This window comes from Stegastes partitus, unplaced genomic scaffold, assembly GCF_000690725.1.
Source record: "Stegastes partitus isolate 25-593 unplaced genomic scaffold, Stegastes_partitus-1.0.2 Scaffold829, whole genome shotgun sequence".
In the NCBI taxonomy this organism is placed as follows: domain Eukaryota; kingdom Metazoa; phylum Chordata; class Actinopteri; family Pomacentridae; genus Stegastes; species Stegastes partitus.
Genome location: NW_007578560.1, coordinates 274,322 through 297,257, shown reverse-complemented (window position 1 = coordinate 297,257; position 22,936 = coordinate 274,322). Strand labels below are relative to the sequence as shown.

The 22,936-nt window shown below is 39.2% G+C and overlaps 1 protein-coding gene across 3 annotated transcripts in view; it reads right to left on the bottom strand.

Moving 5' to 3' along the window:
- Positions 1–5,739: 5,739 nt before the first annotated feature.
- Positions 5,740–22,936, bottom strand: part of LOC103365332 (growth factor receptor-bound protein 10-like) — a 69,630-nt gene continuing 52,433 nt past the window's right edge. For 2 of the 3 annotated variants that reach the window (XM_008292750.1, XM_008292751.1), the window contains exons 6-17: positions 20,755–20,911; positions 16,123–16,238; positions 15,542–15,616; positions 13,707–13,844; positions 13,407–13,517; positions 12,990–13,088; positions 12,718–12,795; positions 12,334–12,450; positions 11,949–12,015; positions 11,742–11,829; positions 11,523–11,616; positions 5,740–11,027 (exon numbers count right to left, since the gene is read on the bottom strand). In XM_008292750.1, the coding sequence (XP_008290972.1) occupies positions 10,881–11,027; positions 11,523–11,616; positions 11,742–11,829; positions 11,949–12,015; positions 12,334–12,450; positions 12,718–12,795; positions 12,990–13,088; positions 13,407–13,517; positions 13,707–13,844; positions 15,542–15,616; positions 16,123–16,238; positions 20,755–20,911 (1,287 nt within the window). In that variant the 3' untranslated portion in view covers positions 5,740–10,880. The remainder of the gene's footprint in view (positions 11,028–11,522; positions 11,617–11,741; positions 11,830–11,948; positions 12,016–12,333; positions 12,451–12,717; positions 12,796–12,989; positions 13,089–13,406; positions 13,518–13,706; positions 13,845–15,541; positions 15,617–16,122; positions 16,239–20,754; positions 20,912–22,936) is intronic. The other variant, XM_008292752.1, reaches the window with a different exon arrangement.

The following is a 22,936-nucleotide window of genomic DNA, read 5'->3' as shown; positions in this document are numbered from 1 at the left end:
GCTAAAGTCCAGCCCACCCACTTAGCGTGCTTTATAACTGAGGCAGCGTTCATTCATTCTGCCCGCTTCACGCTCACCACATCGCTGCTACTCCAGCCTCTGCAGATCCTCAAATCTCCTCCTCCTCCCCAACCACCACCGTTTAAAAACAGTTCAATCTCATATAACCCCGGTGTTTCCCATATCGTGGGATTGTAGGTTGCAGATGGTTCATTATTGTACCTTGAACTATGTAATCTAGATTCTGTTAGTGAAGACTATTAGGTGGTCTCCTGTTCTCGTGTTCATACTGTATTCGAAAAATTGTAAATTGTAAATTCATGGCTCTGCGGGGGTTTGTGATCTCAGGGATTATCTGTGTCATGCTTGTGCAGATCGTTTCAGAGCATCACGAGCAGAGTCACCGCCAAACTAAATGTATGTGATCTCAAATAAATGGTTAAATCTGACAAAGTGTCCTGTCTGAACTGTCTCTAAGTGTAGCCCTGTGATAGACTGGTGACCTGTCCAGGGTGTCTCCTGCCTTCACCCTAAGTCAGCTGGGATAGACTCCAGCCCCCCCGTGACCCTAGTGAGGATTAAGCGGTGTATAGATAATGGATGGATGGATGGATTTTCTGTTTTTAGATTATGGAACAGACTGTTTAAAACCGGAACTTTGTTTGCAATATTTTGAGCCAAAAAATTAAAAGACACATTCTGGAGACACGTGAGACTTTCATTCATTCGCCGAAAGAGGGCACGCTGTGGGACCTTTACACATATGTATGAACCACTGACCTTCTTACACTTTAAGCCAGCCTCTTAGCTTAGTTTTCTTTCACTTTGTTGTCTGGAGTGGACGGAAAAGCTCGGTGGCAAAAAGAAAACCTTTGAATGCCTCGACTGAGTTTATAGTCTGTCTCCACACACTGTTGTTAATCAGTTATAGTCTAACAACACAGAGAGCCAAAGGGCAATTTCATTAACCTGTTTACAACATGGTGACAATAAGAGTTCTTTAATCACATCAACGTTACACTTAAATAATAAGGAAAAGATTCAGTGACATCGAAGTCAGGTGCAATCCAGGAACAAATACGTTAAGACTAAATCCTTTGCAGTCCTACAACAACAAATTACTAAAACTGCACAACAATCCTTTAACTATATTCTCATACAAATTGCCTGCCTTTTCAAATGGCACAGCATATAAACATTTCCATTTGCACAGGTGCCCTATCATTCAACAAGTGTTTCACCCTGCAGATCTTTTTCCCTTGTTGAGAAGCAGAGCCCTTATCCTTATCCTTATCTCAAATAGGATTAGACATGTTGTATGGATGTGTGCGTGAGTGAGTGTGTATACTCACGTTTTCAGGTGTGAGCTTCAGCAGCGATGTTGTTTGGACACTGGATCCTCTCCCTCTTCTCTAGCGACCACAGAAAGACAGACAGACAGACAGGCAGGCAGGTGCTTGGTGTGTTTGTTTGTGTGTGTGTGCAAGCAAGACAAGAGACATTTGCTCCTTTTATCTTGCCACTTACCACCCCCAACCCACCAACCCCCGCCAGGCCAGCCAATGGGAGCAGGGCTCATGGCCAACGCAATGAAGACTGATTCACAAGGAGTTCCTAAAGCGGCAATGACTGTGTCTCTCTACACACACATGCACGTATGTAAATAGATATTTGACCACAAGCTGTAAGGGTACACAAATATGGACATAGATGACTGGCTACTCCTAGAAACAATGCGTTATTATTTTAAAAATGATACTAATAATAGAAAACAGCCATATTGTTAGGTTTTTGTTTTTTTTTGTTTTTTTTTTAAGTATTGATAAATCCATCCATTATCTATACACCACTTAATCCTCATTAGGGTCTTGGGGGGGCTGGAGCCTATGTATTGATAAATAATGTTTTTAAATAGATTCTGCAATAATTTTCAGTGAGAAATATGTATGAAAATGGAGTTTCATACATCTGATATGGCATAATAGGTGACTTTGATATCAGCGTGATCAGGTTCATTTTGTCTGTTCTGATTTTAGATTATAAAAGTTTCTTTTCTTAGCAGACAATGAGTTATTTAGAAAGTAGCTGTTTTACCTTTTTGACATGTTTTGACTGTCACTTCAGTCTTCCTCAGAAACAAGGCTTTGATATCCAATTAAAAAATGTAATGTCTGTAACCTCAGCTTAGTTTACGGATGATGTGGGAATCAGAAAACACAAAAGAGAAATTTAAAATCAATAATCAGTATATGGGCATGCAAAGTCTGGAGAAAAAAAAAATTAGCTTGCGCCTTATATGATTTCATCTGTGAAGTTAGGTTAGAAAGAATAACAGTACTCGCATTTTTGTGTGTAAATATGTAAATCCTTCTACTGAAATCAAGAAATGATTGTTATGAATAACTCAATGAAAAATAAAATCCTACTTGCATAAAAAAAAAAACAAGAACAAACAAACAAAAAAAACGAATAGAATCTACAAAGAAAAAAATGCCCCAGTTAAGGTCAGGTAAAGATTTCACAAGTCTGTTAACTCTGTTCTGTGAAGGAGGTAGCCTTGTTTGCAAAGGAGTTCTGTGGATAATGTGTACAAATGTGTGGACAAAGTTGTGCCAGGACTGAGAAAACTGTTGTGTTATATTTACAGGAACGACTGGAACAGGAGGTGTGCCTTGTTACCAAAGGAATTAAGTGAATTTGCAATAGTAGAACAGTTGCAAATGGAGTGTGGGATATGTTTAGTATGATTGAGTGTAATGCAAAGAAACACACTGACAGGTGCATTGTTGATAAAATGAGAATTAAACCACAATAACTCTTGATGACACACACCAATAGCACACATTTATCAAGGGGTAGAAACGTCAGTCAACCACCCTGAGAGCCGGGGTTGAATCAGTACAAAATGTACCTGCAAGTTGATGTTTGTCTAATAAGGAGACTTCATCACTGATGAATTTTACACTAGCAGCAGTAGAGAACCAAAACCAAACGGAGCTGGGGATATGATTGCGGTGTAAATGATGGAAGCTCACCAATTGTAAGCAAAAAAAAAAAAGGGGGGCAAAAATGAGGAAAAAAATTCTGGAGAAACCAATTTTATAAACGTGGCTTCTGAACCAACAGGCCCAGGAGCACAGCTAACACGTAAAGAAGAAATGATTTGCATCATTCACTGCAATATTTCAATAATGAAACTACAAACAGAGGAAACATGATGAAAAAGTTTTGAGCCAATGGTAAGGTCAGCTATAACTTCATCAGTAAAGCAGAGTTGTGCAACAGAGCTTTTACTTGTGAGCTGTTATTAAATTAATTTATTTAGCTGATTTGAAAAAGGCAAAGGGAAATTCATAAAAATCAAAAACAGACTCAAAATGTGCAACAACACTGGCTTGAAACTGACGTCATATGAAAGCAGGCTGTTCTGTCTTGAATGAACCAAGCATGCAAGAGTTTATTTCTCAAATTCTGCCTAAACTTAAATGTTATCCAGTACACCATTTCCCTCCCCCCCAAACCGTATCATGCTTTTATTTGCCAAAAGAACTCTGCCAGGCTATACAAAGGCACTGGTTAGGAGGGTAAATCAACACCACAACAGTGCTGATATCTGCCTGCTTCGAAGCAGCAGTGTGTCACTGTTGTGCTTTCCAGGTGCTACTGTTGAGTTACCATCGTCTCTGCTTTTCATCACAAAGGGCAGCTCACTAAGTGTAAGCATTAACACATATTAACTAATAAGTGTAATGATTAGATACAGCTGAAATGAAGTTCAGCACACAGTTGTACATTGACCTTAAGGCTGCTCTACATCAGGTGTTGCACTTTGCCCTGATTTTTCTGCAGTATCATTCCATGGTGAGCGCCTAGTTCCACTATGTAACCCTTGGTGTGAGGAACGAAAAAATTCAAGCCTTATTGCATAAAAGGGTATCCCGCAGTGCCTGAAAAAGTCCACCCACCCATTTGGCAAAGCAAGTTTTTTATTGCAGTGGTTTGTTGTTGGTCCTTTGGTGCTGGGTTAGCCAGCAGACTAGTCTCATGAATATTATAGTTTATACAATATTAGAGAACTTTTTCTTCACCCCAACTAAAATTGTGAAATCAACTACACAGGCTGCTAGCTTGGTAGGCTTAAACAGCTGGTCATACTGGACAAAACATGAAAGTCAGATGCAACACAGCGGTGAGTTCCTAAAGTGGCACCAGGCAGCCGGAGCTTCACTCTGTTACAGGCATACACAAGACTAGCTGTGTCTTATGTATACTAACTAACTTTCTTTTTGATGAGTCAGTTAGTGAAGTCAAAGCAGACGCTGGTGAGGCAACAAAATGATAATTAGTTCTGGTTAAAACATGTGTTCATATGTCACCTAAAAAGAATCAGTAACGAGAAGTCTTCTTTACAAAGTTGATCTTCCAACAAACTGCAGCAGCTCACATTCTTCATGGTGAAACCAGCTGAATCCAGCAATGACACTCTGGTTTAGCTTCCTAGTGACTGACTGGTTCATCTGCTCACTTTATCCTTGTTGGCAGAATAGTTTCCTGACCCTACAGCACCTTTACTGAAACAGTCATTACTCATTGCTGGATTATTATTATTTTATTTGTTTTGTCTTGTTCTTCTTTTGCTTTTTTGTTCTATGCCAACACCACCAACCGTACATGCCTGTAAAATAAATGTTTTATCAAGGCTTACAGAGTGGAGCACACTCACAGCACCTCTGCCGTGAGGAAACAATATACACTTAAAGTACTAGGTAAAACAATTTGTTATTATTTTTTTAGTTAATAGTCCCAAACTCAGAAATTTGCAGCTCAGGTTATGGTGAAATTAGACTAAATGATTAATGCTCATATCAAACCTTTTAACCCCACACAGCAGTCATGCAGCACTTCCATTCAAAGCTAAAACTATATATATATATATGTATGAAAGTCAAGTACTGCTTGAATCAAGATTCAAACTATATCCCATAATCCTTTTTTTTACTTTTCTGTCACAGTTCCAACAAATAGTAAACTTCCTCAAATTAGCAAGACTAGTGGTTTTCTGCAGGGCCACTGCATTAGACTGCATTGTGTTTTAGATTTCCTCCATCCAATGTTTGCCCAAACATACTGAAAAATCAACGTAAACAAAACTAACCTTGTTTCAAGATGCTTGTGCAAAACGTTACGTAAAGTTACTTTGGCAATAGACTGCAAAGCTTTCAGACATTTTAATCTTTAATCTTTTTTTCTTTGCACACAACAAAACTTTAAGCCTTGAAACCTCACAACTTTTGCATGACTGATAATCCAAAGGGTGTGACACACAGATGGTGTCAAAGGGTCAGTTCCAAGTGTTTTTAATGTAGACCCCACATTAACCTCATTTGTATCAGCATGCATGTGCCACATAATGACTTCTTTTCAGGATTAGTCTGCTCCCGGTGAATTGTCACTAAAATGTTTCCTACATTACGTCCATCAGATCCTGTTAGAGCACTTTAATTTGTTGTAGCATTGCACCATCTGGTGGCAAAACCAAGGGTTGCTCTTTCTGCAGATTTGGATATATAGTATTTAATCTGATTATTTGGCCCAGGAGACAAACTACAATTTATTTTATGTATGTTTTTTTTCTTTTTTTTTTAGGGATTCAGATAGATTGACTTTAAACACCGTATAAATCTATGATAGAAATCTAGTGTTACTTCCTTCCCTACATAAAGACAAACACAGTGTAGCTTTTTTATATCAATGTATTAATGTTTTATTCTAATTACAATAAACAGAATATATCAGTCCCTTATTTGTACAAAAATACCTGAAAAGGTTACAATTAAGATTTATAAGCCATTCAACTATTTACAGATTGAAGCAAAGCACATTATGAATACAGGAGCTCTCCCTTACAAAAAGAGATAAGTTACTGTTTTCTTTTTTTGCATTCCCTGAAATACATAATAGTTTATATTTTTATATATAGATATATATATATTTTTTACTTTAGTCATTTGTACAGCCATGGTATCTTGCATTGTGACAATGTTATGAAAATGCACAAGAGTCAAGAGTATAATAGATCAATCCATCTTTGCAGGATCAGGGCCATTTCACTGTGAGCTCCAAAAGTATTATGAAACTGCAGCTGAAAAGACAAGCATTCATTCCCAACAGCTTTAGCCAGATTCACAGAGCGCAGCTTTCTGTTTCTGAATTGTATTTGTCAACCACTGATTACATTGTGTATCATTTGTGAGTGTGAACGGTGGCTTTGTCGCTCGGTCCACATGTTAGGATTGGTTTGTGCACAGGAAGAGGGGTCATCAGAGGCACCATCTGTGGTTACAAATACCTGGCTACCAAAATTGACAATGTTCTCCACTAATTGCATTTACACTTTTGAGCGTCGTATATCTGTAAGACACAATTACAACATGACGACATAAATCAGATTAGATTACAATTTCTCCTAAATTGCCATCTAATCGATAGCATGAAAATTGAAAGTTTGTTCGGCTGTCATTGCCTAATGCCAGTTTAAATAATTAACATGTTGGTAATGGAGCCATAAATCAGCTCAGGTAGCCAGGCCAGTATTTTAATAAACAGCTTCAACAATAATATTAAAAGCACTATTAAACTAAATGTATTCTTTAAATAGTACAGGATCTACTCAATTTTCTGCAAGTATATTTTTCAAGTAATCACAACTAGCAGATGGGTGGTGCACATGATGGAGAAACGTTCGCAAATCCCAGCTTAATTCAACTCAAATGTTCATTGTCCTGTACATGGAGTCCATTATCATCCTGTACTTAAAGTCTCTTGATGGACCAGTAGTTTCTAACATGCTCCAAGTCAGCCCTGAGCAACCCAGTTACATTCATTTCTGTTAAGTGTAAAAATGTGGATTTTCAAATCCTCCTATTTATTTGTCCAAGTGTTCAATAATTGAATTTACTTTCGGCCTTTTGCATTTAGAGTGAGCAAAAAAATCCTGTAAAAGTTTATGCATATAGAAACTACACATTACAAGGCTACCTGACCTGTTCCTCAAATATTCATGTCTGCTACATTTCACATCAATCAGAAAAAAGAAAAAAAAAAGTAATATTGGGAGTTTGAGGATGAGTGCAGAAGGGCAGGCGGAATCACAGGAGACTTAGAATAGTTTGACAGTTAAAATCAACATGACAGTGAAGTCAATAGCTCAAGATGACTTTCAGCAACCATAAAAGAAGTTATGTCTTGTTATAATCCAGATTCCGCCAAATATCCATTCGGAAAATACAAGTGATGGGATCCCTACAGAATAAACTCGAGATCCACATTCATGCAAATGATAAAAATAAGCTTTTTTCCCCCCATTTTCATAACATCAATGCTGTTAGGATCTAACATCAATGCTCTGGTACGGTTTGAGTTACATGCAATATGAGCTTATTGTTGCAGTTTTAAGGGTATGAACTGAGAAAAAAGAAATTCTGATAATGCTTTATTGTGCCTGCAGGGTAATCCATTCGTTTAATCATATCTAATCTAAGCATTTTAAGATTTTAATGAAAACATTTAATTTGAATGTAAAGTTTTGTCCTACATCTAAATTTCTAAAATTCTGTCCTCAAGGCAAGGCGTTTAAACAGTGAGCAATGAGAGTGTTGAGGCTTACTTGACCCAGTTTCCAAAAACCTTTTTATAATCCACGTCTATGTTTTTCTATTTTAGCTCACTACAGGACAACAAGGAAATTCGAGGCTTTTAAACGTTAGTGGGTTGAAACCCACTAGTGGGTTAGTGGGTTCTTGATTTTTTTCTTTTTTTTTTTTTCAGATTTTGGAGAAATAAGAACAGTAATTAAAAATGGGATTTAAAAAATTATAATTTAGTGGCTAATGCTTTGGGAAACCCTGGTATTTTTTGTTATTAGTTTCACAACATTCCACTTGTCGTCTATTGGAATGATAATTTTAACACTACGGATGCCAGTGTGCTTAAACATCACTTCATAACAAGTGTTGATCATGACAAAATTATTTTTGAATAATCAAAGCTAAAAAAAAAAAAAAAAAAAAGAAAAGAAAAAAATACATCAATATAGGCTATGTCATTACAGTTATAATAATCATCACACTGGTCAATCATTTCATGGTAATGACAAAAGAAAACAGTACAGAACAGCGCTGAGAAAAAGAAATCTAAAATTTTCAAGTAATCAGTCACATCCAGATAAATAAATACATTTTCCTGCAACAATAGAAACAAAACAAAAAAAAAAGGAAAAAAAAAGTCATTGCTTCTTAGATAAATAATGGTGACCATGCACAGAGTGTCAATATAGTGCTGCTATTATGCATCTCAGATGTTAAATATACCTTAAGACAAAAATGGCTGTTGATGTACGTAAGTACAAATAGATTTCTAATAATCTGCTGGCTGGTTGCCTAGACAACCCTACCACCAAGCCTTGGACTAAAAATTTTCAAGAAATTTTATGTGTACAAAAGGAAAGAAAAAAAAACCAAAAGCTTTGTGGTGAGATATTTCTGAACCTAACTGACTGGTTGTGGCTTCTGTGAAGTGACAAAATCCAACCAAGAACTTCCAGTATTTACCTGTGTCTTTCCTGGGTTCTGCCTTTTATGAGTTATCCTTTAAGTCAAATCCCAGCTGTCAAATTCTGGGAATTCCCTGGGAGTTCACTATAGTTAATTACAGGAGCTCCATTGTAGACTCGGCCAAAGAGAAATCCAGTAAAATACTTTTTTGTTTGGCTGACCTTGGCTCGTTTTAACAAAGAAAAAAAAAAAAAGATTCTTGATCAAATTGCTCTGTCTGGGTCATAAAGTATATCCAGTGCCCTGAAAATAGCTCTGTACGAGTTGTCTGTCTGTGTTCTCCGTCTGATACTCTCATCATCGGCACTCAAAAACAAATCACGTACATGTCACTGAACTCAAATGAAGGGAGGCGGGTTAAAGTCCTCAAATGTTCTGTTTTTTGTTGAAGCCACTGAGTATGTTCCAACAGTATTATCTAGCTGTACGATAAAGAAAGTGTAATGAGAGTGGGTGAGGAGGAAGATGAAAAGGACATGCAGGCATCATTTTTTTTTTTTTAGAATATTGTGATGAATTTCTCTCTCTACACATTTTATCCACATTGTCCTAGCAGCTAGCTTTTTTGTCAACATTCTGTCCTGATCTACAAAGAGGTGGTGTCTACTGGGGCAGTAAATTTATAGGTAACACTGTTTGTTCTTACAAGTACTTCCAGGTAGTAAAAAGGCCACATTATATGGAATGTAATGCACGGAGTCTACTATTGGTGTCAGAGCAAACCTAACCATGTTTCTAGCCACATGCACGTTTGACAGCATCTCACTGACTTCCAACAGATAGGAGGTAATTTGTGCAACATATATGAAAATAGGGTGAAGACCTGGGATTGATTGTTCCCCACAGGATCCGCTGCATCTCTGGGTCGATGCAATTTTAGCTTGACGCAGATTAATATTGATTTTGCTTCCTTTGACTTGCTGTCAGTTATTTGGGTAAAACTCTTGAAGGAAATGCTAGTGGTTAACCTTCCCTGTGCTGTGGCTAGGAAAATCAGACAAAAAAACAAAAAACAAAAAACTGATACTCTCCTTTGGCTCATGTTATCCTCTGCACTTGGCAGCATTATGCATTTGCCTGCAGTGAAAGAAAATAGATAAAACCACGACATGCAGCTGCACTTACTAATTTCCTCCACTGCACCTGAATTTAACATTACGATCACCAAAACTGCCTGTCTGGTTAGAATTCTTTCGTTTTTGTGGAAGTTGCCTGGGAAATACTTTGGGGAGCTGAAGTGAGCAACAGAATGTACATAGTAGAACGAGTACAGAGCGACTCTGTTGTAGCTTATGTGAATGATGAAGAGTTGCAAATATCCAGAATGCAAAAGGTCGACGTTAAACAAAATTATTCAAGAGAATATTGCTAACAATACATGACTGCAATTGATGCATCATTAAGAAAAGAAACCCTGTGTGATCAGAAATGATGGAATACACTTCTGAAAGGGTAAACAATGCAGATTTTGTACTGTCCACAAAATACTTTGTTTTAATAGTTCCAGATTCTTCAATTTTTTTAGCTCCAAATCTCAAAAAGAGAGAGAGTGAGAAAAAAAAACACAACCTTTCTGGTGCCTCCAAATCTCATCCATGTTGAATTCGGACACGTCCATGCATGCCTATGACACTAGAGGGCGGTGGCACCATCTCACAGTTAAGTAATGCGCCAGTGGAGAGGTCATGCACCGTCAAAGGCCACACCCACTTTAATGAGTACTAAGTGACAAGAAACTCTCCATCTACAGTATATTCTTCGAGGATGTGTGATCAAAAGCTTAAATGAAACTACTGTTTGTTCTCCGAGAGCAGAGTGGTCCACACGAAAGCTTGAATTGTCCTGCTGATTGTCCAGTTGAAGGGTAATACAGTCTACGGTTGAGCTGTGTGATTAAAACCTTGAGGGCCCATGCTTATTAATGACTAATGGGAGCAAGACTGTGGAAGATTTTGCAACAGCATTGACACAAATGGCAGTGTTCATTTCCTTTATCTTCTTCTTTTCTTAAAACGAGTGACCGAGTTGTGCATCCGACTCCTCAAACCTCCATGCAAGTCAAAAGAAATCCAACAAGTCAGCAGTCTCCAGCGGACTCACAACAATATAAAACAACGACAACGAAACATCAGTCAATTCACCAGCTTCTTAAAAAGATAAAAACAAAGAAGAACCAGCCGACAAGGAGATTCTTTTCGTTTCTGTTTGTTTTTTAGGCAGAGTCAGGTCAAGTGTCAGGGTTCAAAGGGGTCAGATGATCCGGAGGTGTCATAAGGCCACGACGGTGCACGGGTGTTTGAGTTTACAAGGCAGCACTCCTCTGTTGAGCTGGTAGAACTCCACCAGCTGAATCAGGTCGGTGAATTTGGTGGCGCCGTCATCAAGGCTGAAGAAGACTTGGCCATCCTCTTCACACTGGCCGCATCAGAGCATAACCCAACAGGGACACAGCATGTGGGAAAAAGACAAGAGTTGAAAAAGACAACATCAGACTTTCTTATCAAGGACCAAAACATTAAAACATTGCTTTACAGGTTTGGATTTGTTAGCAATAGTTCACATGTATTTCTCATTATTGCAAACCTTTCTATATTTCTTGATTTCCAGATACACAAAAGACTAGATTTACTTTATCTTTTCATGCATTGCCCTCTGGGATGACATTGATCACAAACATAAATGGAAATCACCAGCAACAATCTATAGCTGACTGGCTAACCAATGCAACAATATGATCTGTATAGGCTACAGCAGGCTTTTGCCATTTTGATTAGGTTTAGGATTGGTTTGTTGACTTCCAAAATAGAAGAATGTCTTGGATAAAAAGAATTGCTACATAAAAAAAAAAAAAACAGACCCAAAAGTTGCGCAAACTGTATTTTAACCCATTACATACTAAGACATGCTCACCGGTAGGATCTGGAAATGTTTGATTTTCTGGTGATGGCACAATGTAAGCACAAACGCCTTGGGGTTACTCTGACTGACTCTCAGCAGAAACAACCTGTGAAACAAGAGAAAAGAATTCCCTGTGAGAAACTGTGCGGATAAGGTTCACTCAGTATATATATAAAATTTGCTCTTTTGTGAATATGAAAACTGCATGTATAAACTCTTCAGCCAACTTACCCATCTACTTGTCCCTGTTGGTGGATGATACGATGGGACTCTTCTCTGGTTATCCTGCCATGGAACCACAGCTGAGCTATGTGGATGACTAAAGGGAAAATGAAAGAAATCATGATATGTAAGCATATGTCCAAAGAATCTGATGTAGCATATAAACCGAAAACATTTGCAAAAACGTTTAGGATACTTTGGTGTCTCTGCATTTACCCGAGCTTAGTGAGGAGTGGTGTAGTGGACTGTGGGAACCCAATATGTTCATTCGTTGACTCCTCTTCTGAGAAAGACGCCACACAGAGAACACACAATGGGGATTAGTTCATGATCTGATTAGTTCAGGATCGGCATTTCTACTGCAGTATTTCTTGACACACGATGCTGAGGCTTTGCATTTCTTTACAGTAAAGAAAAATCTCAAATAAATTGTAGAACTATCGTATTGTACAATTCTTTTTAACCTTAAATAAGGTAACCTCAATGTCTGAGCACCATAAAAAACCTACTGTATTCAGAAAAGTGGCTTATAGTGACCTGAATGCATTAAGTGAAATCTGACACTAACACTAACAGCGATAACATTAAAACTGCGCCTCACCCTCCACGCATGTCCCTCCTCCATGGCGGCACTCTGAGCCTCTACTGGGTTGTCGATCACCCTGCCTATTCTCCCTGAGAAATCCATTGCCACGAGGGAGTTCTCTGATACACTCCGCTAGGGGGAGACAAAGACACACCACAGTCAAAATGTGCAAACACAAAAGCAGCAAGACAAGGTGCAGCTGCACTGGCAGGCGGTTCATTCTCCTAAACTTGTCAGACTGCTTTGGTAGCTATTCCGATGAATGCATTACAAAAGTATTTCTGCGCAATCAGGGTTTTACTTGTGTCAAAGATGTGGGATGTTTTTTTTAAAGCATGCCGACAGAAGGACGTAATTTACGATTGTTAAAGTTCATTTCAGATAAAGAATGAAACTTACCACAGGAGCAGAAAAGTGTGACAGTAAGGTTTTTCTTTGTTGAGGAATCTTGTAATTCTGGTACAGTATAATCCCGTACTGTAAAGAATAAAGGAACACACTGGTGAACGAAAGCTATTGAATTCCTAATGAGTGTATTGTGAACGGTAAAAGGTTTGCTGGTGGTATCAGAGGTTACTTCCAAAACCATTTCTGAGTCAACTTTAAGAAATTTTCAAACTTTTTGACCAAACACATCAAAGTTATAGGATATATTTTTGTCGTGGTGTTACCTTAAAGAGTCGGAAGGCCGTCATCCAACAGGTTCTGCTCTGTTCGTCCTCGGCACACAACATCCTCAACTCCTTCATCTCCCCTCGGCCTTTATTGGGCTGCAAAATCAGCAGTTTACAGAAATCAGAGCTGCATGATAATGTTTTATTCTCACCACCAGCCTCAAACCAGCACTACTGAGGGAATTAAAAATAACATAAAACAATTTTTAACCCTTAATCTACATATATAGCACATGAAGAAACCAAAACATTTAGCTACAGAGCTTCAGTGCCCTTATTTACATATGAAAGCCAAGACCCTTCTTCTAAGACAGGGAGCTGCACAGGATATGAATCACTGCTCAGCTCATAATATTTCATCATTTCAGTTTTTCATAATGAGATATCGCCTCACTTCTGTCATCCAAGACTCACCTTGATACAGAACGAGTAGTCTGTGGGCGCACCATGCTGCTTTTTGCCTGTGATGACAGTAAAGATGTTGCTGTCTTCTAGGTCTGCTAGTAACTGTAGATGTCTGGGCTCCTGGAGACAGAAATAATTAATAAGTGAGGACATCACAGAGAGAAACCGCCTAGAGGTAAACTGACAGAGGTGTGTACGGGGGAGACCACCATCAAAAAAAAAAAAACACAGGCAGATTCTTTGAAGGTAATTACATTTAAACTGGAATATATTGTCTCGTCAAGATGAAAAAGATTGCGTTGCTGTTACCTTTGAGGTTCCTTTTGTAGAACAGTAGAGTCCTGAGCGCCGCAGGAACATGTAAACTTTCTTCCATGACTTCCTCCCCACGTCCTTCATATACAGATGCCCCTGGATTTCTGGACAGCTACTGGTTGCAAGGAAGTTCTAAAAAAGGGGGAGCGAGAAATACAAATCATTTTTGAATTTGTGCACTCCATGATGTCTCCTGTCAGTGACCCTCTGCCTCAGGAGGGCACCGCTGGATTACATCTGAAGCCTGTAAGCTCTCTGTCACTGCCACAGCCAGAGACAATCTGTAGAGGCATTACAGACAGGAGGCAATAGCTTTTTGTCAGAGAATAGTGTCATCTGGGCTTCTTGCATCAGTACGAGACTTAAAGCAGAGCGGCTGAGATGGACGGCAGCTTAAATTCTTACAGCAGCAACCACAAAGAAGCCAGACGTTGTGCTACTGTTTGAAAAATCAAAGGGTATCACGATCCTGACAGTGTTGTGTATATATACTTATGCATAAATAAGTATAAACAGCATGCACATGATTTCTTTATGCTTTGTGCTAGGCCTGTAATTAGCTTCTTTTTTTTTGTTGCAAAACACCAAAAAAGAAAAACGCCATAAACACAAAGTGTCGTGTTATGCAATGTGCCTACCAAGACAAATACACTTCAGTCAACATACATTACATACATAGAGTACATTCCTATTGGGAACCCTTTAAGCTTAAATTGTCTTGTGGGTGCCAGAAGTATTTGGAGTTTGCGGTTTCTATGTTTTACAAAAATATCGCACCATGAAGTGGCAGGTTAAGTTATTAAAGCTGATTTGGGATTCGTGGCTTGCAGCTGAAAGACAAACTGTTCCAGAGGACTCTTCAATATTTAAAGCACATGTTTCCCAGTGTTTTGGAAACTTTGTACTGTGGGCCTCATGCGTGTACATTTTCCAGCGTTTGAGGAGCGCACGTTCACACGCAATGTTAATTCAAAAAGCTTTCTCTTTGAGGCACTACACCTTCCCGCTTTTGTGCTGACATATGCTTCTTGCATAATGCCTAATATTGCAAACACCTGGATGGGCTGAAAGCGCCTCGGTTTGGACAGCACTCTAATTGAGTGCAAAGATCTTGTGTTTAGAAGAAGTCAAACACTGGGAATTCCTGACACGACTCCAGCTCAACCCCATTCCCATTCATTTATTGACTCCTCTATGTAGAGCATAACCGAGCGTAACATCTATATGATCAGCAGGGGAGTTAAAAGCTTTCTGTGAGTGTAAAGGATGAAGGGAAGGATTCCACTTGTGGTTCTGTCTCTGACAGCTCCATTACATGATACAGGAGAGTGCCAGACTGCATGTAAACCCTCCATCCATTAAGACCAAAGCTCCTCAGAATACCAAGAATCTTTTTGTTGTGACTTCTCCCAGACTTTTTCTTTTTTTACTCCTATCTTTTGTGAAGAAGAATATATAACTTCAGAGTATTCTGTGAGTCAGAAAAATCCATATGTGACACACAAGTGTGAATTTGTACTGTGCAAATATACAACAAATAGGTGAGGAACTGTATGTTCTATTTCTGTTTGCCTAATTCCATCCATCACAAGTGCCGGGCTTGCGGTGTGTGTACCGAGACAGTCATGTGTCAACAGAGGATCAACAGTAGTTATTACTGCAGGCTCTGACGAGACATACTGTCTAAGGGTCAGAGGTGAGGTATGCCAGCTTGATTGTACAGTACGTAGCAGGTGCTGACTCTGAGGTAAACTAAACTGTGTGCGTGTCAGGAAGAGGAGTGAGAATGAAATACAGGCACAGAGGGAAATGTTGCGTGCTGTATGTACCTGAAGGAGCTGAGATGGTGGAATTGTATGATTGGTTTCCTGGCACCATGCAACCATGTGCTCTGGGAAAAATGTCTGGTGGAAGAAGAAGAAGAAGGAGAAGAAGAACGAGAAGGAGGAGAAGAAGAAGAAGAAAAAGAAGAAGGTGGAGAAAAAGACAGAGAGAAACAGGCAGAGAATGTCAGCAACCGTGAAAATAATTATAGGGTCAGAACTTGTGACAGAAACAGAGACGTCACGCAAATTTCATTAGTGCAGTCAGCTGTCATAATATTTCACAAGAACATAAAATGAAGATAGACACTTTGTCAAAGGAACATGCCTGTCATAGCAGCAAATAGTCCCACTTTAGAGTAAATAAATACTATTGCACCAGACACTCTTTCATTTGACTGATCTGTGGTGCCATTGTTCTAGCCGTTTAGCAACACTTTGTTTCAAAATATCAAAAAAAAAAAAAAAAGATTAGAATGAAAAACAAACAAAAGCAAAAGCAAAATCAGAAACAAAAGTTATATTTCAACATAGGAACATCAGGAGTGACACGAAAACTGAAGAAATGTCTAAGAAGAATAAATTACCAGGGGGTTTCTGAAGAATTCATATTTGGCATAGTTCTTCCTGAAGAGGAATCTGCTGTCGCTGTTCATAGACGCCTGGACCTGAACCACCAGCTCGTGGTCTTCAAGACACCGTTCTGGGAGGAGACAGGTGGAGAGACGAATGAGAACAATGCAGGAGTTCAGCATGCGTTATGCAAATAATTTCAGAATTATCCTACACATGCAAATATGCGAACTATAAAAAATAAAACACGTACAGCCGTAAAAGTGAAAAGTGAAACATACACAGTAGCACAGAAATGTTTTTAATGCATATAGCAAAAGAAAAAGCTTTTTTGTTGTAAGTCAGAAACAGAAAGTAAACAGCGTAATGCAAATGAAAGAAAAAGTACAATTACTCAGTCTGAAGTAATTTAGGCTAAATTTAAGTCTGAAAGTCTGATTTTCCTAAAAATAACAAAAACCAGATGAGTGCTGTGTTTTTATTTCACCTGTTCTTAATGCAAATCAAGCAACATCTTCTTATAATCAGTGCAGTGTTTGGTCTTTTTTTTCAATCTGTGTTGTTCATCCATCCAATTACATTTACTCTTTCGTATCATTTCTGTAACCACTAGCTGTCTTCGTGTTACACAAATTTGCACTGTGCTACTACACCGTCACAAAGCTTTAAAGGATGTATACATGAACGCTGTCACCACACGATAAATAAGAATTAAGCATAAGAAAATAAAAGGTGTGTGACAGGGTCTAAAATTAAAATAATCCCTGGTTTCATCAGTGGCGTAAAAGGATCTGGAGCTCCAGACTGGTTTCATTAGTTTGTGCTCATCAAACCAGCTGTGACTGATGATGAGGTCCAGGTTTTTCAGTGTGAAGCTGTGATTCATCTAAAAGCGTGTCCTTGTATGAACGTGGTCAGAGGTCTCGGTGATTTATATTTCTGGATTGTGACATTGAACCCGGACGTGAGTCAGTTATTTCCAGCAACCTCACAAGTTCTGTCATGTCGTTAATAAAAGACATCCCTTCTTTCTCGGTCCATCTAATTAAATTGTGTGACATGCTTAACTTTTGCAATACAAGTGGCTGGACTGATGTTAAAAAGAAAGAAAGAAAAGAAAAGAAAAGAAAAAATGAGAACTTCAGAGGAATCTAGCTGCACAGCTTTATCTCTCATTATTATCTCATTTCATGTGCTCCCCCTCCTCTTTTCCCCCTCCGTCATAATCTCTTCACACTGTCACGACTCGTCTTTCTCTTTCCGTTTCATCCCGTCGCCTGTCTGATGACTCACTCATGTTCGTGATGGTGACTCACCCCGGCAGCAGCACCTCACTGTCCCGCAGTTGTTAACCTTTTTGGAACTGATGAGCAGAGGTCAATGTCACTTATCTCAAAGGGCCATTTCATCCCGATCGGCAGCGGACTGAGTGGGCAGCGACGTACAGGAATAAGCCTCTCTGTTCAAACGCTGTATTGTTCTACTCTCTCTGAGCTTCTATTCTCGTCTCCCACCCAACTTGCATGTGCACACATTAAGGATCGCGGCACATGTGTGTGCAGAGCAGACATACACAAGCGCACTGCGTGTATTTTCCCATGCTACATTTTCATTTAAATATGTATTTTGGCAACGGAAAGACATAAAACTATTTTATTACACTCTCGACATGATGCAAAACATCAGCAAACAGCTTTTGGATGATACATCTATCTAAGATACACAGAGGACTAGTAAAACATAAAATCAACACTTAATGCTAAAGTAATTTAGACAAATGGAATTACAGCTTGTGACTGAAAAGCAATTAGCCACCTTTTTCAACTACAGCACAGAAAGATGCTTCTAAAAAGTATGTGTTTGAGACACCGAACAGAGCTACAAATAGGCCAAAACCAAGACTTAAAATATCTCAATCACATGTGACAGCACACAGAGGGGACAACAACGACAACCAAATGGAATCATGCCAAAATATTTCCAATAATCATGACCGTGATTATTTTTTATATTATTTTGTTATAGTGACAAATCCACACACATCTACAAACACACACATCCAGTCAGATGGTTACGTATCTGCTGTGGAAAGTGCATAACCTTTCAATTTTAACAAACAGCATCTCATTTACTGAAACCTCTAAACATTAAATATGATAGGTAGTTATTCCAGACGTGAAAAGAACACAGTTGCAGTACAGGTGCGCCAGAATAGAAGAAGGGCTATAATAGAATGGAGCTACTCCGAGCCAAAAAATGATGTCATTCACAACAAGCCAACCTAACTGTATTTGGCAGCATCGTGTTGGCAGCGGTGATGAGAAATGTAAGCAGATCATGATGGATGGTGAAATATTAGGTTAGAGCTATGGGACCTGTAATTTGAATAATGCAATACATTTTCTAGAAGTTCTTTCACCTGACAGCATAACAACCAGCACAAAAAATTAAAAAAAAAAATGCACTGACAGAAGTTGGAGGAGTCAAATGTTTTCACATATGTTTTTCACCACGTCTCCTCCTGCACTATGTTTCGCTACCAAACACACAGCTCTATATAAAATTACACCCCCCTTTCTCTCCCACATCTGTTTAACTGTACAGACATGAGCAGAGAGCACAGGCTCAACTTGTCTTCCATAAGTGCTTTATAATCGCCCTCTCCTCAGGGGGAGGTTGGGTTTTTTTAACGTTCAGCTGGCCACAACTTTCCAAAGCTACTGTTATATTGCCAAGTCTAACACAAAAAAAATCACACCGACAGAAATGCAAAGCTCTACTTAATGCAGCAACAAGTTAAAATACCTCGATTAGCCCCTGGAATAGAGCTGAGTTCTCATTGTGTCGCCTGAATGCTGCATTAGTAGAGGTGCTGTGGTACAATTATGTGGTAGTCCAAACAGTCACTGCTCTGGTTTTGTAGCACAAATGGGAGTCGGTGCCAACTTCAGCGAGCTTTACCTTAACTCCACTTTCTCAAATACCTCAAGCTGTGTTTACCCCTAAAATCTATAAAGAATCTACTGTATAACATGCTGCCTCTAATTATAAACGGCCAGACAATTAAAATGCACTTGAATTAAATCTGTTACATCAGGTATTCTACATAGAACGATATTCCTCATTTTTGAGTGCGCACAACTATCATGATTTCTACACTGTATTAGTGGAGAGGTCCCTGTCTGGTGCAGTGAGTGCTTCTATTTTCAGGAGAGCGGTGTTGGTGTATATCCACTGCCCAACTAAAGAACCTCTAACACGAAAGAAAAGGCTTTTAAACTCCTCATCAATCATCGCCATCACCTCCCTGACATGTCATTTACAGTGCTGGATCTATTATGTTTCACCACCTCTGATACAGAGAAGACAAAGTCGAGAAAGGTTACGTTACAGAGTTCATCAGTTACATCAGTACCTCTCCTAATCCATAACAATCAATTATCACTTTCACTCTCCGTAGCGTCTCATCTGCTAGCATCCATTATGAGCCCCTAATGTAATTCCTCTTCATGAACAAGTGAAGAAAAATTACATCACGCATTCAGCTTAACAGTCTTTTTTAACAAGCAGCCCAGGGCTCATAACAATGTGAGGTGGAACTGTGACCTTAAATGAGCCCGAAAAAATATCAGGTTGTTAAATACAGCACTCTCTGTTGCTTCAACGGCATAAATCTTTATCTCAACAACCGACGGCAAACTAGATTGCTCCGTAAGGCTCAAAGGAGCCCAAAGATGTAGACATCAGACTGCAAAATGTATGATAATATGTGTTTGCTGAATTTATGAGATGAGACCTGAGGGAGTTTCTGGAGCTTCTCCCGAGATGTCCTGGAGCAGAATATTGGTAAGCTCTAATAAGGAACCCTGGGACACACTGTCTTCTCTTACAGTGAAGCTGCTGTTTACTTAGATGGAATAACCTTGGCTGACTTACATCCCCTTTTTCATTTAAGCATACCCATATGCACCAAAGCCACAAATATATCAGCTAAATATAACAGAACAATGACTTAATTAATCCCAAAAGAACTGTATTTAGTACCAGGTTCAAACAATGTCAGATTTCAGGATTATTCATCACCTTCTACCACTTTGTCTGTCATTTAGCAGCGACTGTTATATCTCCAATACAAATGATGTACATGCAGCTCAGACAAGATCTTTCCTTTCATTTGTCTCTTCACTATTGAATCTTCTTTCAATTGTCTCCTCCCTATTGTATCTTCTTTCAATTGTCTCTTCCCTATTGAATCAGAAAATAATCGACCTGTCACTGCTAAAGTAACTCTGCTCTCTGCTGCAGCAACTTTCCACACAGCCACCGTGTTGTACTTGATTAGATCACTGGACATTATGGCTCTATGCGTGCATATGCTGGATAGTATGCACATGCACTCATGCTTGAATACATGCCTACGTGAGAATATGTGCCTCAACTGTCTGTCCAAGTATGCGGGCATGCATGCATGCATGCATACATTTGAATGCACCTGTGTAAGTCAGTGATTGTGTTGCACGTCTTAGGCCACCCAAAAGCCTACGAGTTTCTATGTAGGCAAACGAGACCTTCTGTTCATGTGTGTTTGTGGGTGCTTTTGTGTGTATGCGAACAGTGTTTCAGGCCTGCAGGACTCTGCCCCTTACCTAGCCCTAGCAGCGGGTGGTGTTCAACAAGTGCCCAACTGTTGTCATCCACACAATGGCTTTTATAAACCAGGAGCTGGCACAAGTCCCTGGCTGTCATGTCGGCTGGGATCTCCACAACTTTACCCATGCCGTCTTCACTGAAGATCTTCACAATCTGCGAGGGGAAAATAGAGAGGATTTGGTTAGAATGAAAATAGACCACATAAAGGTGGTTAGATAAACAAAAGAACAGTGTTTTAATTACAAAAAAAATACAAAAAAGAACAGTTATACAAGCGTCCTTCATATGCGACAACTCAGCAAATACAAAGGATGAATGAAAAATAGGATGACAGTTTAAATATGACTTTTCATGGTAACCCCACAGGGAACACGGAGTTTTGATCTACTCATTTTTAACACAAATCATTTTTGAAAATTCAGCCTAATAGATGGGTGAAGCCAGCAATTTTCTTCAAACACCGTCACGGTATTTATCATATAGAACTATAGCATGCACAGGCCTGTAATTACAGCACACAATAGAAAAGAACATAGATCCAAGACTATGTAGTAATTGTGGTGTTAGAAATCACAGACAAGCACTTCTTTTTACAACTTGTTGCTGTAATATAAAAGCAAATATACTATAGTGTATAACAAGCATCTGCTCTTGTGAACACAGCTCAGCTGGGTATATATTGTACTGTAGTTTAAAGGAAGTGAGCCTGGAGTTTGTAATTATAGCTTACAAAGCAAATTTCCGCACGTATCCTAAGTTAAAACATGACAATAGTCTATGCGCTTTACAACCCAAATTGAGAAAGACAAAAATCCTCAGAACTTTGAATTAAAATTCTACACGTATTTAAATGTTAATATTCACATACACACTTAAATACTACATATTTTTCCCAACTCAGAGAAACACCTGTTTTCAGTATGTTTCCACTGATCATACCGACTCAAACACATACCCGCACACTTATCTGCTGGTATAACGTATGTGCTTTTTGGAAATAATGCCTAATCAGGTGCTCAACAGATAAAACTTGTGTGAGAGACACCCATTTATATACAGACATCTACAGGAGTATGGTATGCTGAAGATAAGCCTTTCTTTCACCGTGCGATCCAAAAAACATATAACTGCCATCCCTAATGTGGTAAAACATCCTAAATTTACTTCCACCAAGTGTCCACAGGTTGTTATTCAAAAGATGTCATGCATTAACATTCAGGAGGATCCATATCTAATGGCCCACAGAGAAAACTAGAGCAGCCCATTTAGCCTACACAAGAATTCAGCCTACTAAGCCTTCACATGTAATCTATGCATGCTTCCCACATAATATATCATGACAAAGAAATTCTGTTCTCTTCCTGAGCAAAGAACCAGCTTATAGCATCTCAGTTTGCACAAACCAGGCCCGAGGCACTCTCCCCATCAAAAAAAAAAAAATAAAAAAATGCTCAGGACGAAAAAGCCTCAATCATTCAAAGCTGCTGACGTATTTGACTCTGTTTTATTGCTCTGCTCACATCTTGAAAAAGACAAATTGTCTTCGGCCTTTCAAGTATTTACACATTCCATTTCTTGCCTCTGGTTAAGCATGGCAGTACTTCAAAGAGAGCCAGTCTTAAATTGTAAAAAAAAAATAAAGAGAGAGAGAGAGGGAGAGAGAGAGAGGGAGAGAGAGAGAAGGAGGCATAGAGAGGCAGAGACACACAAGGAGAGATAAGAGGCAGAGAAACAGAGCGGTCTTACCTCCACGGCCCGCAATAGGCAGCAGTCCGGGGAACACGAAGGCATTTTTTGGAGTGAGTCCGGCTTCCCGAGTGCTCACATAAACACACGCACTCGCTCACACACAGTCACTAAGACAGAAAACCTTGCTGTTCTGTCGCCCTGTCTCCTCCAGAAAAGAAAGATACAAATTTGAATGCCGACAGCTGACAGTTGTGCTACCTGTCACACAGCTAGTCCTTCAGTCTGTCTCTAGGCCGCCAGCTCTGTCAGGAGAGAGAGAGAGAAAAAAAAAAAAAAAGAACTGCCTGTGTGACCTAAAGCCGGTATGTGTACAGCACACAGAAACAGTCAGCGATCGGATGGCAGCAGGTACAGTACAGTGCTTCCAGTGCCGGCTGAGTCTGACAACTATCGTTTTTCTCTCTCCCTCTCTCTCTCTCCCTCTCTCTC